Source organism: Salmo salar, chromosome 01 (assembly GCF_965601325.2).
Source record: "Salmo salar chromosome 01, fSalSal1, whole genome shotgun sequence".
Classification (NCBI taxonomy): Eukaryota; Metazoa; Chordata; class Actinopteri; order Salmoniformes; family Salmonidae; genus Salmo; species Salmo salar.
Window position 1 is genome coordinate 42,249,493 of NC_138291.1, and position 15,649 is coordinate 42,265,141.

The 15,649-nt window shown below is 40.3% G+C and overlaps 1 protein-coding gene across 1 annotated transcript in view; it reads right to left on the bottom strand.

Moving 5' to 3' along the window:
- The window catches only part of rragd (ras-related GTP binding D), a 39,665-nt gene that overhangs the window by 4,445 nt on the left and 19,571 nt on the right, over positions 1-15,649 (bottom strand). The window contains exons 6-7 of the mRNA XM_014195134.3: positions 6,879-7,021; positions 1,016-1,164 (exon numbers count right to left, since the gene is read on the bottom strand). Coding sequence (XP_014050609.1) covers positions 1,016-1,164; positions 6,879-7,021 — 292 coding nt within the window. The remainder of the gene's footprint in view (positions 1-1,015; positions 1,165-6,878; positions 7,022-15,649) is intronic.

The window sequence follows — 15,649 nt, forward strand, 5'->3', positions numbered from 1 at the left end:
TTAACTGAGCGTAAGAAGGGATACTGTATTTAGTCCCTGGACAATACAGCTTTTTGCTTTACATTGTCATCATATTAATTATGTTCTGCCATCTGTCAATTAATCCATATCACTGTGCTCATCACAGATCACACAACATGCTAGCAGCGGCTGGAGCATAAATATTTCAATCCTGGTTAGTCGTTAGCCTTTGGAAGCATGCTATTTAGAGTAGCAGGTGGTCTAGTATCAGCAGGTATTCAGTACAGCACTTGTGGATCCATGTCATGTCTGGTCGTCGTGATATCTGAATATGCGCATGTAGCTTTGCTAACTCTGACCTTGGCATAAATCATGCATTAATGTAACTCAGATTTTTGAATAAATCATGCATTGATTTAACTCAGATTTTTGAATAAATCATGCATTGGTGTTAACAGGAGATATGCGTGACATTTCATGGAAAATCTTTTGTAGTGACAACGACACATCCAAAAACTAGATATGTAACATAAAACTTTGTGTTAGTACAAGCACATAACACCCAAAGTTAGAATTCATCCCTATAAAGTCACAGCACATTCTCCTATAAGGCTAGGGGTTCTTCTTGGACCAGGTTGGGTCCTGGTCAAAAGCAGTGCACTTTAAAGGGAATAGGGTTCCATTTGGGATAAAGACTGACTCTCGCTCACCTTTCCTCTCGAAGCTCTCATCCTTAACTCTCTCACCTTTCTTCTCGAAGCTCTCCTCCCTAACTCTCACTTACCTTTCCTCCTTAACTCTCTCCCCTTTCCTCTCAAAGCTCTCCTCCCTAACACTTTCTCACCTAGCTCTCCTCCCTAACTCTCTCTCACCTTTTCTCTCGAAGCTCTCCTCCCTAACTCTGTTACCTTTCTTCTCAAAGTTCTCCTCCCTAACTCTCTCACCTTTCCTCTTGAAGCTCTCCTCCCTAACTCTCTGTTACCTTTCTTCTCAAAGTTATCCTCCCTAACTCTCTCACCTTTCCTCTTGAAGCTCTCCTCCCTAACTCTCTTACCTTTCCTCTCAAAGCTCTCCTCTCGGAGGAAGCAGACCAGAGCCAGGAACTTGGTGACCTCCTTCAGGTACATGACGGTGGTGTTGTTCAGGTGGATGATGGCCATGGACTCTTTATCATAGGGCTGACCTGCCTTTTCCTCCGTCAGCCTGGGAGAGAGGGATAAGAACAAGGGGATGAGAGAGGGAAGAGAGCGAGGGATGAGAGAGGGAAGAGAACCAGGGATGAGAGAGGGACGAGAACCAGGGAAGAGTGAGTGATATAGGGTGTACCTGCTTCGTCCCACATTAGCCTGGGAGAGAGGGATGAGAACGAGGGGATGAGAGCGAGAAGATAAAGGTTGAGATAGTGAGATTTAGGCTAGAATTCATTCAAAGTAGAAAAGGAGGGTGGTATGCACATCCTAAACTTAGGAATACCAGTACTGGGATTAAAATGAATACAGAGATAAAGGAAACACTGCTGTTGTTGGTTTAATAATGTATTTTGTTTGTGCTTTTACATTGTCGGCCAATGAACTGAAGGAGCAGTTCAAGTCAATGAATATTCAATAGACCCCTCATCTTCAACTCTGGAACTCGAAGCCAGTTCCACTGCATTTTTTTTCATTCTTTCCCTCTAAATCAGAGACCAATTTAGACCTGGAACACCAGGTGGATGCAATTAATTAACAGGTAGAACAGAAAACCAGCAGGCTCCGGACCTCGTAGGGTAAGAGTTTTTTTAAACCTTTTTTTTTACCTTTTAAATTATTTTTTATTCTGTTCGAAATAAAGCCTATTTCCCGTTCCTTTCCCCAAGTTCTCTTCTCTGTTCTCTTTAGGGACTGTTCATTCTCATGGACTCACTGTAGTATCGTGTAAAATCATACAATAAGAACTACTCTTTAAAATTGTTCTAACTTCTGAAACTGGGTTATTCTTGTTAGTTTGGAGAGATGATGATGACTTAGAGTGAGGGCATATAATCTCTCTCTTTGTTAACCAAAGAACAAGTAATAAGGTCATGTACTGTAGCCCCCCACACTGTTTTTAAATAAATATTTCTAGGAATGAAGGCAACACATGTATGGCTAAACTCATTTAGCTCATTTAACAGATATTATCCAGAGCAACTAACAATAAGTGCAACCACATAGCAAAATCTTTGCAAGTAAAACCTTCACAATAGCCACCATCTGCATAATCAGTGATAACAGTCAATTAAAAACAAGTAGAAGAGTTAAGGCATCCATCTTGATTTATTCACTGAGAAAGTCAATGGCATACTGTAGCAGCAGCAGTTATAAGTCAGAGTTGATAGCCTATAGGTTGAATAACGTAGGACAAAGAAAAGGAAAAACCAAGGAGGCCAAGAAACAAAAATATACAGAATTTAATCCATGGTCAAAAAAATGTAAGTTGCTAGAGCAAAGTGCTAAACAAAAAAAAATCACTTTTGCACCTTTTGTTATCATTTCGAGCATACATTAAATTAAGTATATTTTTGCATCTTGCCTCCTTGGTTTTTCCTTTTTTATGGTTTGAGTGCGAGTACTTACATAACTCTACAGATATGTGTTCTCCCACACACCGGCAAACATCCATATTAAACTGAGCACAAACCCTCACACTGGCTTTCCCTGAGATGATATAGAGACACAAATAATCTACTGTATATTCCTACATGCATTAAAATTACAAAGTACATGTGTACCTGTGTCCCCTCTGCCAACACCATCTAGTACGTAAGATAAAAAGCTGTGCTATGTAACAGATGCCGGATCAAATGGTAATTAACAAAATGAATAAAATCTGAAACCTAATCCCATGCTTTCAGGAGCTTTGGGGAGGGGAGTGCATTGACATAAGGTCTGCAAACCAAGAATAGTTTCTCACTGCATGTCACTGGGGAGGAAAACAACGCAAAAAACATGTACAGTTTCACATGGAGTCATAATTTGTGAAAAGAAAAAAAGGATAACCCCAACCAAGAAAGACCCTTTCAAAGAAGGACCTACTTGCAATAACTGTGATGTGTGGTTGTTTTCCCTTACTAGTTGAATGCACTGACTGTAAGTCTCTCTGGATAAGAGCATCTGATAAATGACTAAAATGTCAAATGTAATTACTAGGAAAAGAAGCAGACATTCAATCTGTTGGTCAGGGGAGTGCGTCATTAACTGAATGTGGTGAAAAAATCCTTGCTTAAACCTCTAAATAATGTTAATAGCCCAGCCGTTTTGTCATGGGTCTGCATCCCAAATAACACCCTTTTCCCTACATAGTATATACACTATATAGGGAATAGGGTGCCATTTGGGAAGCAACCCATGATAATGATGTTCAAACTTCATGTGAGTAATCCCAGTATTTGGAGGAGAGTTAAATCAACCGGTCCAGTGAAACCTCAAGAGCCATGATTGGAGCACAATTTGCATGCCTTGATCACTCACACACAATTACCCACCTACAAGAACATTCATACCCCTTGACATTTTGTTGCGTTACATGTTCATAAGGACAAACTGTTTTTAGAAATGTTTCCAAATGTATTGAAAATGAAATACAGAAATATCTCATTTACATAAGTATTCACACCCTTGAGTCAATACATGTACAGCTGTGAGTCTTTCTGGGTAAGTCTCTAAGAGCTTTTCACACCTGGATTTTACAATATTTGTACATTATTGTTTTTTAAACTCTTCAAGTTCCATCAAGTTGGTTGTTGATCATTGCTAGACAGCCATTTTCAAGTCTTGCCATAGATTTTCAAGCTGATTTAAGTCAAAACTTTAAGTCAAAACTCTAACTAGGCCACTTTTTTAAAATTACATTTAACTAGGCAAGTAAGTTAACAACAAATGTACATTTACAATGACAGCCTACCCCGGCCAAACCGCCACCCTATGGGACTCCCAATCACGGCCGGATGTGATACAGCCTGGATTTGAACCAGGAACTGTAGTGACCCCTCTTGCACTGAGATGCAGTGCCTTAGACCGCTGCGCCACTCAGGAGCCCAAGTAACTGTAGTGTTTATTTGGCCTTGTGTTTTAGGTTATTGTCCTGCTGAATTTGTCTCCCAGTGTCTGTTGGAAAGCAGACTGAACCAAATCGTCTCGGATTTTGCCTGTGCTTAGCTCTATTCCATTTATTTTTATCCCCCAAAAACTCCCTAGTCCTTGTTGATGACAAGCATACCCATAACATGATGCAGCCACTACAATGCTTGAAAATATGAAGAGTGGTAGTCAGTGATGTGTTGTGTTAGATTTGCCCCAAACATAATGCTTTGTATTCAGGACATAACGTTTTTAGCAGTTTTACATTTTTTGCAGTTATACTTTTGTGCCTTATTGCAAACAGGATGCATGTTTTGGAATATTTTTTATTCTGTACAGGCTTCCTTGTTTTCACTCATTTAGGTTAGTATTGTGGAGTAACAACACTGAACAAAAATATAAACGCAACGTTGGCCCCATGTTTCATGAGCTGAAATAAAAGATCCCTGAAATGTTCCACACGCACAAACAGCTTATTTCTCTCATTTTTTGTGCAAACATTTGTTTACATCTCTGTTAGTGAGCATTTTATCGATGGCAATTTGAATGCAGAAAAATACGGCGATGAGATCCTGAGGCCCATTGTGAGGCCTATTTTTTTTTAAGGTATCTATGACCAACAGATGCATATCTGTATTCTATGTGAAATCCATAGATTAGGGCCTAATGAATGTATTTCAATTGACTGATTTCCTCATATGAACTGTAACTCAGTAAAATCAATTAAATTGTTGCATTTTGAATTTATATTTTTGTTCAGTATACAATGTTGATCCATCCTCAGTCTCCTATCACAGCCATTCATCTCTGTAGCTGTTTTAAAGTCACCATTGGCCTCATTGTGAAATCCCTGAGTGGTTTCCTTCCTCTCCGGCAAGTGAGTTAGGAAGGACGCATGTATCTTTGTAATGATTGGATGCATTGATACACCATCCAAAGTGTAATAATTACTTCACCATGCTCAAAATGATATTCAATGTTTGCTTTTTTTTATTTTTACCCATCTACCAATAGGTACCCAAAGACCAGGCATTGGAAAACCTCCCTGGTCTTTGTGGTTGAATCAGTGTTTGAAATTCACTGCTCGACTAAGGGACCTTACAGACAATTGGATGTATGGAGTACAGATATGAGGTAGTCATGTTAAACACTATTATTGCACACAGAGTCCATGTAACTTATTATGTGACTTGTTAATAAGCAAATGTTTACTCCTGAACTTATTTAGGCTTGCCATAACAAAGGGGTTGAATACTTATTGACTCAAAACATTTCAGCTTTAAATTTGTAATGAATTCGTAATTTAAAAAAAATTAAAAATCCACTTTGACATTATGGGGTATTGTGTGTAAACCAGTGACACAATTTATAACTGAGGTTGTAACACAACAAAATGTGGGAAAAGTCATTGGGTGTGAATACTTTCTGAAGTCACTGTACACACACGTCCCCCCTTGGAAAAGATCTCAGAGTCTGTGCAGTCTTCCAGACTTATATACGGTGAGAGCTCATCTCATCTAGAGTGTTGTACCCTGAGGCGTAAACACAGTCAACAGCCTTCCCCAGCTCAGCCCTCCTAAACCCCAGCGTGGCATATCTCCATCCCATCCCAACCCACAGCTGCAGTGCCCAGGGTAAGGCCTCGGCCTATATCCCCAGCCCCAGCAGCAGCCTCCCTGCCAGGGCACAGCAGCCCAACGAAGGCACATCAGACCTGGTTCATATTGGGTCAACAGACCCAGAGGGAGCTCACGTTACCACATGGCTTACCTCGGCTGGCTTGTTAACTACCGTCCTCTCATGGCTATGAGGAAGGTTCTACGACAGTCAGCCTGATGGCCAGAACAGGAGGACAGGACATGGCAGGACAGGAGGTGTGTGTGTGTGTGCGCGTGTGGGTGTGTTCAGGGCTAGGGTGAACACTGAGGAGACATAAAACGGATGATCACCTGCTGTGTTTGTCAGGTTTTGATGCAATAGAGCTCCCTGACAGGCAGCCAGGTGGAAGGAGAAGAGAGGTGTTTGCAAAGCAAAGCAGAACTCTTGAGTGCACCACACCGTGCTTAAAAGGCTCAACTTAAAAGGATACACTTGTGTGCCTTCCGTGTTGAGCACCACCTACATTACCATATGAACTCTCTATGTAAATAAACTCAGAGTGCAAATACGTGTTTGTTTTTTTACTTGCAATGACTGTGATGTGGTGGTCTTAACTGCCTTCATTTAATCGACTAACCTTAAGTCACTCTGGATAAGAACGTCTGCTAAACAACTTTGAAGTGAAAGTAAATGTTTTTTTATTTCCCCCAATATCAATAAAGGCTAGATTTCGAGAATATAAATTTCAACTGCGAATGCAGCTAGTCGTGAGAGGAATAACGTCGATGAAGGTGTGCTTGTCCTCATGATTTCTTAATTTGTGTGTGTGTGTGTGTGTGTGTGTGTGCTTGTGTGTGAAAGAGAATAACTATCTACTAAAACAGACTGGGAACTCAGATTAGGATCTAATTAGTGTCTCAGCTGGAGTGAAATTGAACAGAGACACAGTGGGTATGAAGAACAGGATTCACACAGACTCTGTTCTGAGAGCAAAGTGTTTGCTAAATTACAATTTTATTACCAGAACTGGGCTGGAACAAAACCCTGCACAGCCTGTGGGTCCCCAGGACCAGAACTGAAGGGCCCTGCCTGGTGAGAAGGTCTGATTGAGACGGTGAGACTCAAGACAATAACATCTTTGTTGGTCCATTATACTCAGGATACAACAGAAATGTGTTGGTTTTTTTCCGGCACAGTACCTCCACGCAACTTTCAACTCACCCGTAGATGCAGGAGATGTCTATGACCACATCGATCATGTCGCAGCACAGCTCGTAGGTCTGCATGTCCACAGGACTGCTGTCTGTAGCGATGTAGATCTTACTGACCACGTCAAACAGAAAGGCCTTCTCTATGCCCGAGTTCTGAAAGTACACGGAGAGAGATGACACACTACACTTAGAAAACGCATAATAGAGCAAACACACCAGAGCGATTAGAAGCAGCAGGTGGGCACGCTATCGTCTCCGACTAGAATATCATCCATCAATTTCCTGACGATTCTACATGTTGAACTGCCACAGTTCGCCGCCACCCAGCAGGTGATCCCTAAAACACTGAAGCCACCCGCTGCTTTTTAACAGTTCATCATTCTGCTGTGTTTTCTCTCCGACATTCGACACTTGACTACCTCACACAGGGGAAAAAGAAAGCAAGGATGGGGCAAAAACTAAACTGGAGATGCTCTACTTTCTAAGAACTCAAAACAGCAGGGAGGGATATATTTTGGCAAGACCAAAAAGCCCTGTAGAGGAACTAACGAGTGAGGTTGAGAGCCATGGTGTATGCTCGCCAGGGGGGCCAAGGGGGGCAGGGAGGACCAAAGTTAAGTAAATCAAAGAAGAGAAAGTAGAGAGCACCGAGCACCAACCAGGGATATGAAAAGGATTGCGTCCTAAATAGCCCCCTATGACCTATATAGTGCACTACTTTTGACTAGGGCCCATTCAAAAGTAGTGCCGTATATAAAGAATAGGGTGCCATTTGGGACGGAACCAAGAACTCCAGAGCACTAGGGGTCGGTGGTGGGAAAAGGACTCCAACAGAGTCTACACTTTGAAGATATAGCACTAACACAGTCATCTGGGTCTCCCTCTCCTCTGTGAATATTAGATCACTGGAAACAATTTACATAAGCAGAGGGAGTGAGGCAGAGAGAAAGAGAGAGATAGAGAGGCTTGTTTATTTCACTTTTGTTTATTATCTATTTCACGTGCTTTGGCAATGTAAACATGTTTCCCATGCCAATAAAGCCTTTTGAATTGAATTGGGAGAGCGAGAGAATGAAAGAGCACTTACTTGAAAGCTTGGAAATAATGCTTCAAAGCCAAGGTTTTCATACATTCTTCCCATTAACTAAAATCTCCCCAAAAATATATATGTCCCATATGGCTTTTGAACCTTCTTTCCATATGCCGATAATGCATCTTAGATACAGTACTAATATATGGTCAGCAAGAGATTACTGATGTTTGATGAGGTAAAGTGTCTTCTGTATGATCTGTGTTGACACTGAATGACAGGTATTCGCTCTTCTCACTCCTACTTTGATGACCAGTTGATGCAATTGATTGGCTAGTCTACTCATCTGGTTTTACAAGTCTACATCACTCTGGGACGAATCCTAACATACTTGTCTTTCTTGCACTCACTTGTTTTTCTTCCTGGCACTGATTCCGCTATTTTGAAGAAGTCTACTTGGACTGACGCTGATATGTGGTTATTTTTTACTAACTTAGTTGAATGCACTGACTGTATGTCTCTCTGGATAATAGTGTCTGCTGAATGAATTAAATTGTCATTGTAAAGGTAGATTTGCACACATAGAGTAACTTCAATCTTCAGGCATACTGTACAGCGCCTATCATAAGTATTCACCCCCCTTGGATTGATTCACTTTTTATTGTCTTACAAAGTGGGTTTAAAATGTAGAAGATTGTTGACAAAAAATGACAATCTACACAAATTCTAAAATGTATGAAAAATAAAACACGAATATACCTTGATTAGATAAGTATTCACCCCTGAGTCAATACATGTTAGAATCACCTTTGGCAGTGATTACAGCTGTGAGTCTTCTTGGGTAAGTCTAAGAGCTTTGCACACCTGGATTGTGCAATATTTGCAGATTATTATTTTCAAAATTCTTCAAGCTCTGTCAAAGTGTGGGTATCATGGCTAGATGTTAAATGTTCAAGTCTTGCCATAGATTTTCAAGCAGATGTACTGTAAGTCAAAACTGTAATTTGGTCACTCAGGAACATTCACAGTCTTCTTGGCAAGCAACTCCAGTGTAGATTTGGCCTTGTGTTGTAGGTTATTGTCCTGCTGAAAGATGAATTCCACTCCCAGTGTCTGAGGTAAAACAGACTGAAGGTTTTCCTCTAGGATTTTGACTGTGCTTAGCTCCATCCTGCTTCTTTTTATCCTGAAAAACACCCCAGTCTTTGCTGATGTCAGGCATACCCTAGTTTCGCGTTGCCATACCTCCAAAATCACATTGTTGTCACGCCTCCCTTGGAGGTATGGAGAATATTGTATTGCAAAAACGGTTTGAATAGTCCTCTGGCAAGATTATGATTGGATGTTACATTTCAAGAACTCTCCCCCCACATGCCGTAGAAGGAGAGCTGTATGTTATGTGCATTACTGGGTAACTGTTACCTATGCTAGTTTCAAGTGCTAGTTTTTAAGTTATCAAGTGTGGCCGACAGACTGCGATGTATATTTATTCAAACTGAAAGTGGATTACACTGATGAAGTCAAACAGCACAACATGTTCTAAACCTCTCTGGTGACAAACACTTTTTTCCTTCTGTCCACTGTCCTTCTGTCTCTATTCATCCTGTCCACATGGCTGTGCTCAGCTACCACTGAAAATATCTTGAAGATTGCCCATTATTGGGAGAACCTATTCAAGTAAGTAAATACAGTGGGAAAACCTATTCAAGTAAGTAAATACATTTTTCAAATGTTAAGAAATGATGTATTAATAGCCAGCTACTGTAAAAAAATATAATGTACTTGTCACAGTAAATTACTGTACAGTAACATGCTGTATAAACTGAATACAATAGTTTACCGTACATTGTATTTGTGAATATTCAAAATATAATGTCACAAAAAAAAGCACATGGCGCCAAAAAAAAAATCAAAGCACATCCTCAGAATCAAGAGTGAAACCATTTTTGCTAATTATTATTATAAATGAAATATTTTATTCTTAGTTAATTGGTACCTGTTTAGTTATTTTACATGCATTGCTTTGTTTTTGGCCTTGCCATTTTATATTATAGAACAAATATAAAATCAGAAAATGGTTGGTCTAAAGGCATCTTACATACAGGCTCCTACAGTATCACCAGGTCCAATTAACTAGAGCGCCATCTTTACCCATAACTCCATACTACAAGTAAACCCAAATGTATCCTCGAAGTGTCACAATAAGAATAGGGAGATTCCATATACAGTGCCTTCAGAGAGTACAGTATACACACCCCTTGACTTTTTCCACATTTTGCTGTGTTCCAGCCTGAATTTAAAATGTATTAAATTAGAGCTTTTTTTTGTCACTGGCCTATACACAATACCCCATAATGTCAAAGTGGAATTATGTATTTTTTTTATTTTTACAAATTAAATAAAAATGAACAGCTGAAATGGTCTTGAGTCAATAAGTATTCAACCCCCTTGTTAATGGCAAGCCTAACTAAGTTCAGGAGTAAAAATGTGCTCAACAAGTCACATAATAAGTTGCATTATTTTTGAATGACAACCTGATCTCTGTACCCCACACATATAAGTATATGTAAGGTCCCTTAGTCAAGCAGTGAATTTCAGACACATATTCAACCACAAAGAACAGGTAGGTTTTCCAATGCCTCGCAAAGATGGGCACTTATATGTAGATAGGTAAAAATAAAAAAAGCACACAGTAAATATCTCTTTGAGCATGGTGAAGTTATAAATTACACTTTGGATGGTGAATAAATACACCCATTTACTGCAAAGATAGGGATCAGGGACTTCACCATGAGGACAACGGCGAATGTAAAACAGTTACAGAGTTTAATCCTTAAGACTTTATTGACGCACCAGTGCATCAATTCGAAGTAACATAAAAAAAATCCCCATCAAAATCTGTCAGTTTAAGCTAGAGATATCCTTCTCAATCCGCCGCATCCGCCTATGTCGGCCTTCAGCATCTACGGTGGAAGGTGGCTGAGCCACAGTGGTGTTGTCAGACTATGAAGCAGCCCAGAATTTGGTCTACTCACGAAAACATCTGTCGCGTCTGAACGGTTTGGCCTACAAAATGTATATGACCACTCTATGGAAAGATGAAAAGACGACCCACAAGTGTCACGGGACTCGTCTGAAGGTAACCCATACAAATTCATGGAAGTATGGAGGTAGTTTTTTGGCAACAAATTAAGGGGTTAAATGTGTCCAAAATAACAAAAATATTTCCTGATCTTTCTTATATCTCCTAGACATAGAACAAACACTTCAAAACCTTATTCCTTCCAAAAAAAATACTGTCTTTATTTAGCAATTTATGAATGTGTTATTCAATGCATTTCTATGGGCTATAGTAGTAATGACCCCACCCCCCCCAAAAAAGAAATGTGCACATTTGGGGATTTGATAGTATTTCTGATCGCCTTAACTCACCACCACTGTGGAAATTCCCAAAGTGATTTTTTCTTCACCTCAAACAGAAAGTAAAAAAAGTCTGTTTTAGCATCCATTGAGAATGACAATAGTTCCTCAACGTTGCCTATTTGAAAAATCTTTCCATCTCTCTTTCGATAACAGCTCAGCGTGAAAAAAATGTCATGCTCTGATCCGGTGGAAACGTCATAAAATAAGCCTACCTGATTACTTCTTATCCCTTGCGCAAATAGCCTACAGCTATGTCTGTCTGGAGCTCACTGGAGCAGGAAACTCTGAGAGCCCAGAAAATGTTATACAATGTTGCAATTTTTCTAGAACAATCTTCAGGCTGTACTCAAGGTAATAGTTGATAGAATGTTTAGACATTACTCCAAAAAGTACGATCTTTGTCCCCATGTGCAGTTGCAAACCGTAGTCTGGCTTTTTTTATGGCGGTTTTGGAGCAGTGGCTTCTTCCTTGCTGAGTGGCCTTTCAGGTTATGTTGATATAGGAATTATTTTACTGTGGATATAGATACTTTCATACCGGTTTCCTCCAGCATCTTCACAAGGTCCTTTGCAGTTGTTCTGGGATTGATTTGCACTTTTCGCACCAAAGTACGTTCATCTCTAGGAGACAGAATGCGTCTCCTTCCTGTGCGATATGATGGCTGCGTGGTCCCATGGTGTTTATACTTGCGTACTATTGTTTGTACAGATGAAAGTGGTACCTTCAGGCCTTTGGAAATTGCTCCCAAGGATGAACCAGACTTGTGGAGGTCTACAATTCTTTTCTGAGGACTTGGCTGATTGTTTTTGATTTTCCCATGATGTCAAGCGAAGAGGCACTGAAGGTAGGCCTTGAAATGCATCCACAGGTACACCTCCAATTGACTCAAATGATGTCAATTAGCCTATCAGAAGCTTCTAAAGCCATGACATCATTTTCTGGAATTTTCAAAGCTGTTTAAAGGCACAGTCAACTTAGTGTATGTAAACTTCTGACCCACTGGAATTGTGATACAGCGAATTATAAGTGAAATAATCTGTCTGTAAACAATTGTTGGAAAAATTACTTGTGTCATGCACAAAGTAGATATCCTAACCAACTTGCCAAAACTATAGTTTGTTAACAAGAAATTTGTGGAGTGGTTGAAAAACAAGTTTTAATGACTCCAAACTAAGTGTATGTAAATTTCCGACTTCAACTGTATATACCTAAAGGGGTCTTAAAATTAATGGTATGACCATGGTATGACCATCTTAAAACAATTCCATATGTTAGCTTCGTTACTTCACATTACTAACCTAATTGACACTGTTACGTCCTGACCAGTATAAGGGTTATTTGTTATTGTAGTTTGGTCAGGACGTGGCAGAGGGTATTTGTTTTATGTGGTTCGGGGTGGTGGTTTATTTAGTAGGGCGTTTGATTTATTATTTCCGGGTTTTTGGGTAATGTTCTATGTTTGTATTTCTATGTGGTCTCTGGTCTTTTGTATTTCTATGTCTGGGTTATTGGGGTTGGACTCTCAATTGGAGGCAGGTGTTTTCTCGTTGCCTCTAATTGGGAGTCCTATATATGGGTATGTGTTTGGTTTAGTGTTTGTGGGAGATTGTTTCTTGTTTTGCGTGTGTGAGCCTGACAAGACTGTTTTGTTGATCGTTCGTTCTTCTTTTGTTATTTTGGTGTTTTCTTGGTTAAAATAAAATACAAGATGAGCATCCACATTCCTGCTGCGTTTTGGTCCTCCATTCCAGACGACAACCGTTACAGACACAGTGAAAAGAAGGAAGCCTGTACAGAATACCAATATTCCAAAACATGCATCCTGCTTGCAACAAGGCAGTAAAATAATACTGCAAAAAATGTGGCAAAGTAATTAACTTTATGTCCTGAACACAAAGTTTTATGTTTGGGGCAAATCCAATACAACACATTACTGAGTACCACTCTCCATATTTTCAAGCATAGTGGTGGCTGCATCATTTTATAGGTTTGTTTGTAATAGTTAAGAATGGGTGAGTTTTTCAGGCTAAAAAATAAACTGAATGGAGCTAAGCGCAGGCAAAATCCTAGAGGAAAACCTGGTTCAGTCTGCTTTCCACCACACACTGGGAGATTAGTTAATATTTCATCAGGACAATCATTTAAAACACAAGACCAAATCTACACTGGAGATGCATACCAAGAAGACAGTGAACGTTCCTGAGTGGTCGAGTTACAGTCTTAACTTAAATCTACTTGAAAATCAAGACCTGAAAATGGTTGTCTAACAATGATCACCAACCAATTTGACAGAGCTTGAAGAATTTTGAAAAGAATAATGGGAAAATGTTGCACAATCCAGGCGTGGAAAGCTCTTAGAGACTTACCCAGAAAGACTCACAGCTGTAATCGCTGCGAAAGGTGCTTCTACACAGTAGTGACTCAGGGGTGTGAATACTTATTAGGGCTGACCCCATTTAGTCGACTGTTTGGTCGACAAGCTGTTGGTCGACCGAAATTTCTTTAGTCGAGCAGTCGCAATTCATTTTTTCATGGTGCACAAGACACCTGTCTGATTCGCGCCTGTCTCAGTGGACTAATCCATTGCGGAGGCCACGGGGATGGCACAGTCCATCACTAAGAAATGTGATACTGAAATGATATATGGTTATATTATGTAAAAATAATGGTGGTACACTAATAAATCTAATATTATTTTATAACAAATATGCTTTCTCCCGCGTTGGATACGGTCCCTGTCCGCGGTTCTGAAACATAATCTTCACTGTGACCTAAAATTGCCGCCTTTCCCTATGTTGCTATGTGTATAATAGCAAAATTAACCAGCATATTGGGATTGAGAACAATGCGGCGGAGGCAGCAGCAGAGACGAGGAAACAGCCCTTGCCTTAACCTAATTGTCTAAGAAAACTGAGGACAGAGGACACCCCAACTTAATTAGTCCTATAATCAATAGCCTAACTGTACATGTACATTAGTACGTGATAAATTGCAGCTTGCTGCTCCGGCTGCCCAGAGTGGCTCGCTTGTGGGTGTGCTGGCAGCATAAAGCAGCACGTTAGATTGTGCGTCAAGAATTCAACATAGCAAGTTTGTATGAAGTTCTGGTTATTAAATGGGTGAACAGTTTAATCCATTCTCCATTTCATGCATTTATTACAGTGCTACAGTGCAGGCTAACTCAAATGAGCTGCTAACGTAGCTAACTAGCCAACTTTACATAACGTATAGCTAGCTACAGTAAGTGAATTAAATATCACTATCTACCTAAGTTCATATTAGCTAGCTATTATTCAGTGCTGTATTATTTAAGTATTTATCATTGTAAAAAACAAACTCTAAATGCATTTGTAGGTAGCTAGCTAACAGCCATGGAGGAGGGTGAAAGGATAGCAGCCCCAACTGTCAAAGAGAGAGAGAGGCTATTCTGGATAGGGCAGGTACTTGTGTAGTTCCAGTACCTAGAAATGAGGATGGAGACAATAATAACATAATATTCAGTGCTGTATTATTTAAGTATAATGAAGTCTGTTTCCTGTGATGTTTTCTGTCCTCAGACACAGAGAGCTGTGTCTGCAGATGAAGAGGTCCCAATGAAGAGCAGTGGTTCTCAGTCCTGGTCCTGGGGACTCAGAGGTGCCTTAGCACTGCACAGCTGATTCAAATTATCAACTCATCATCAAGCTTCAAGTGTTATTTATGTATTCATTTGTGATGCTATCCTTGACATGATCCTGCCGTTGTCACATGTTACACATGCACATGTCTGTGCACATGCATCTATCTATCCAATGTTATCATCATTTGTTATGAGATATATTATACTTTAGTAATCCACAATGACCTGGTGATGTAAAAGTCGAATAATTACATTGTCTTCCTTGCAACTGGAGATTCCTTCAAAACGATTGCCTTCCGTTACCGTGTAGGGCACTGCAAGGTTGGGGTGACCAGGGCCGACCAGGGCCATCTGGGACTCCCTCTGGGGAATTCAGGCGTGTGAAGGCTACCTGTGTTCTGCATAACTTCATGAGGATGGACACGAGGACCAGGAGGGGATCTGCAGCTCACCGCTGTGTGCCAGAGGAGAGGTCTGCTGCTCTGCAGGATGTTTCAAGGAGGGTGGTCAACAACGCAGCATGGGCCTCCCAATCCATGTGCTGGAGACCTTCACCTCCTACTTCTTCAAAGAGGATGCTGTTCCCTGGCAACACAAACGACTACACTATGCACAACCAAAGGCTTTTTAAGAGTAAGAGTATTCTTCCATTTACTTAGCTACAGTACCTGTCAAAAGTCTGGTCACAACTACTCATTCAAGGGTTTT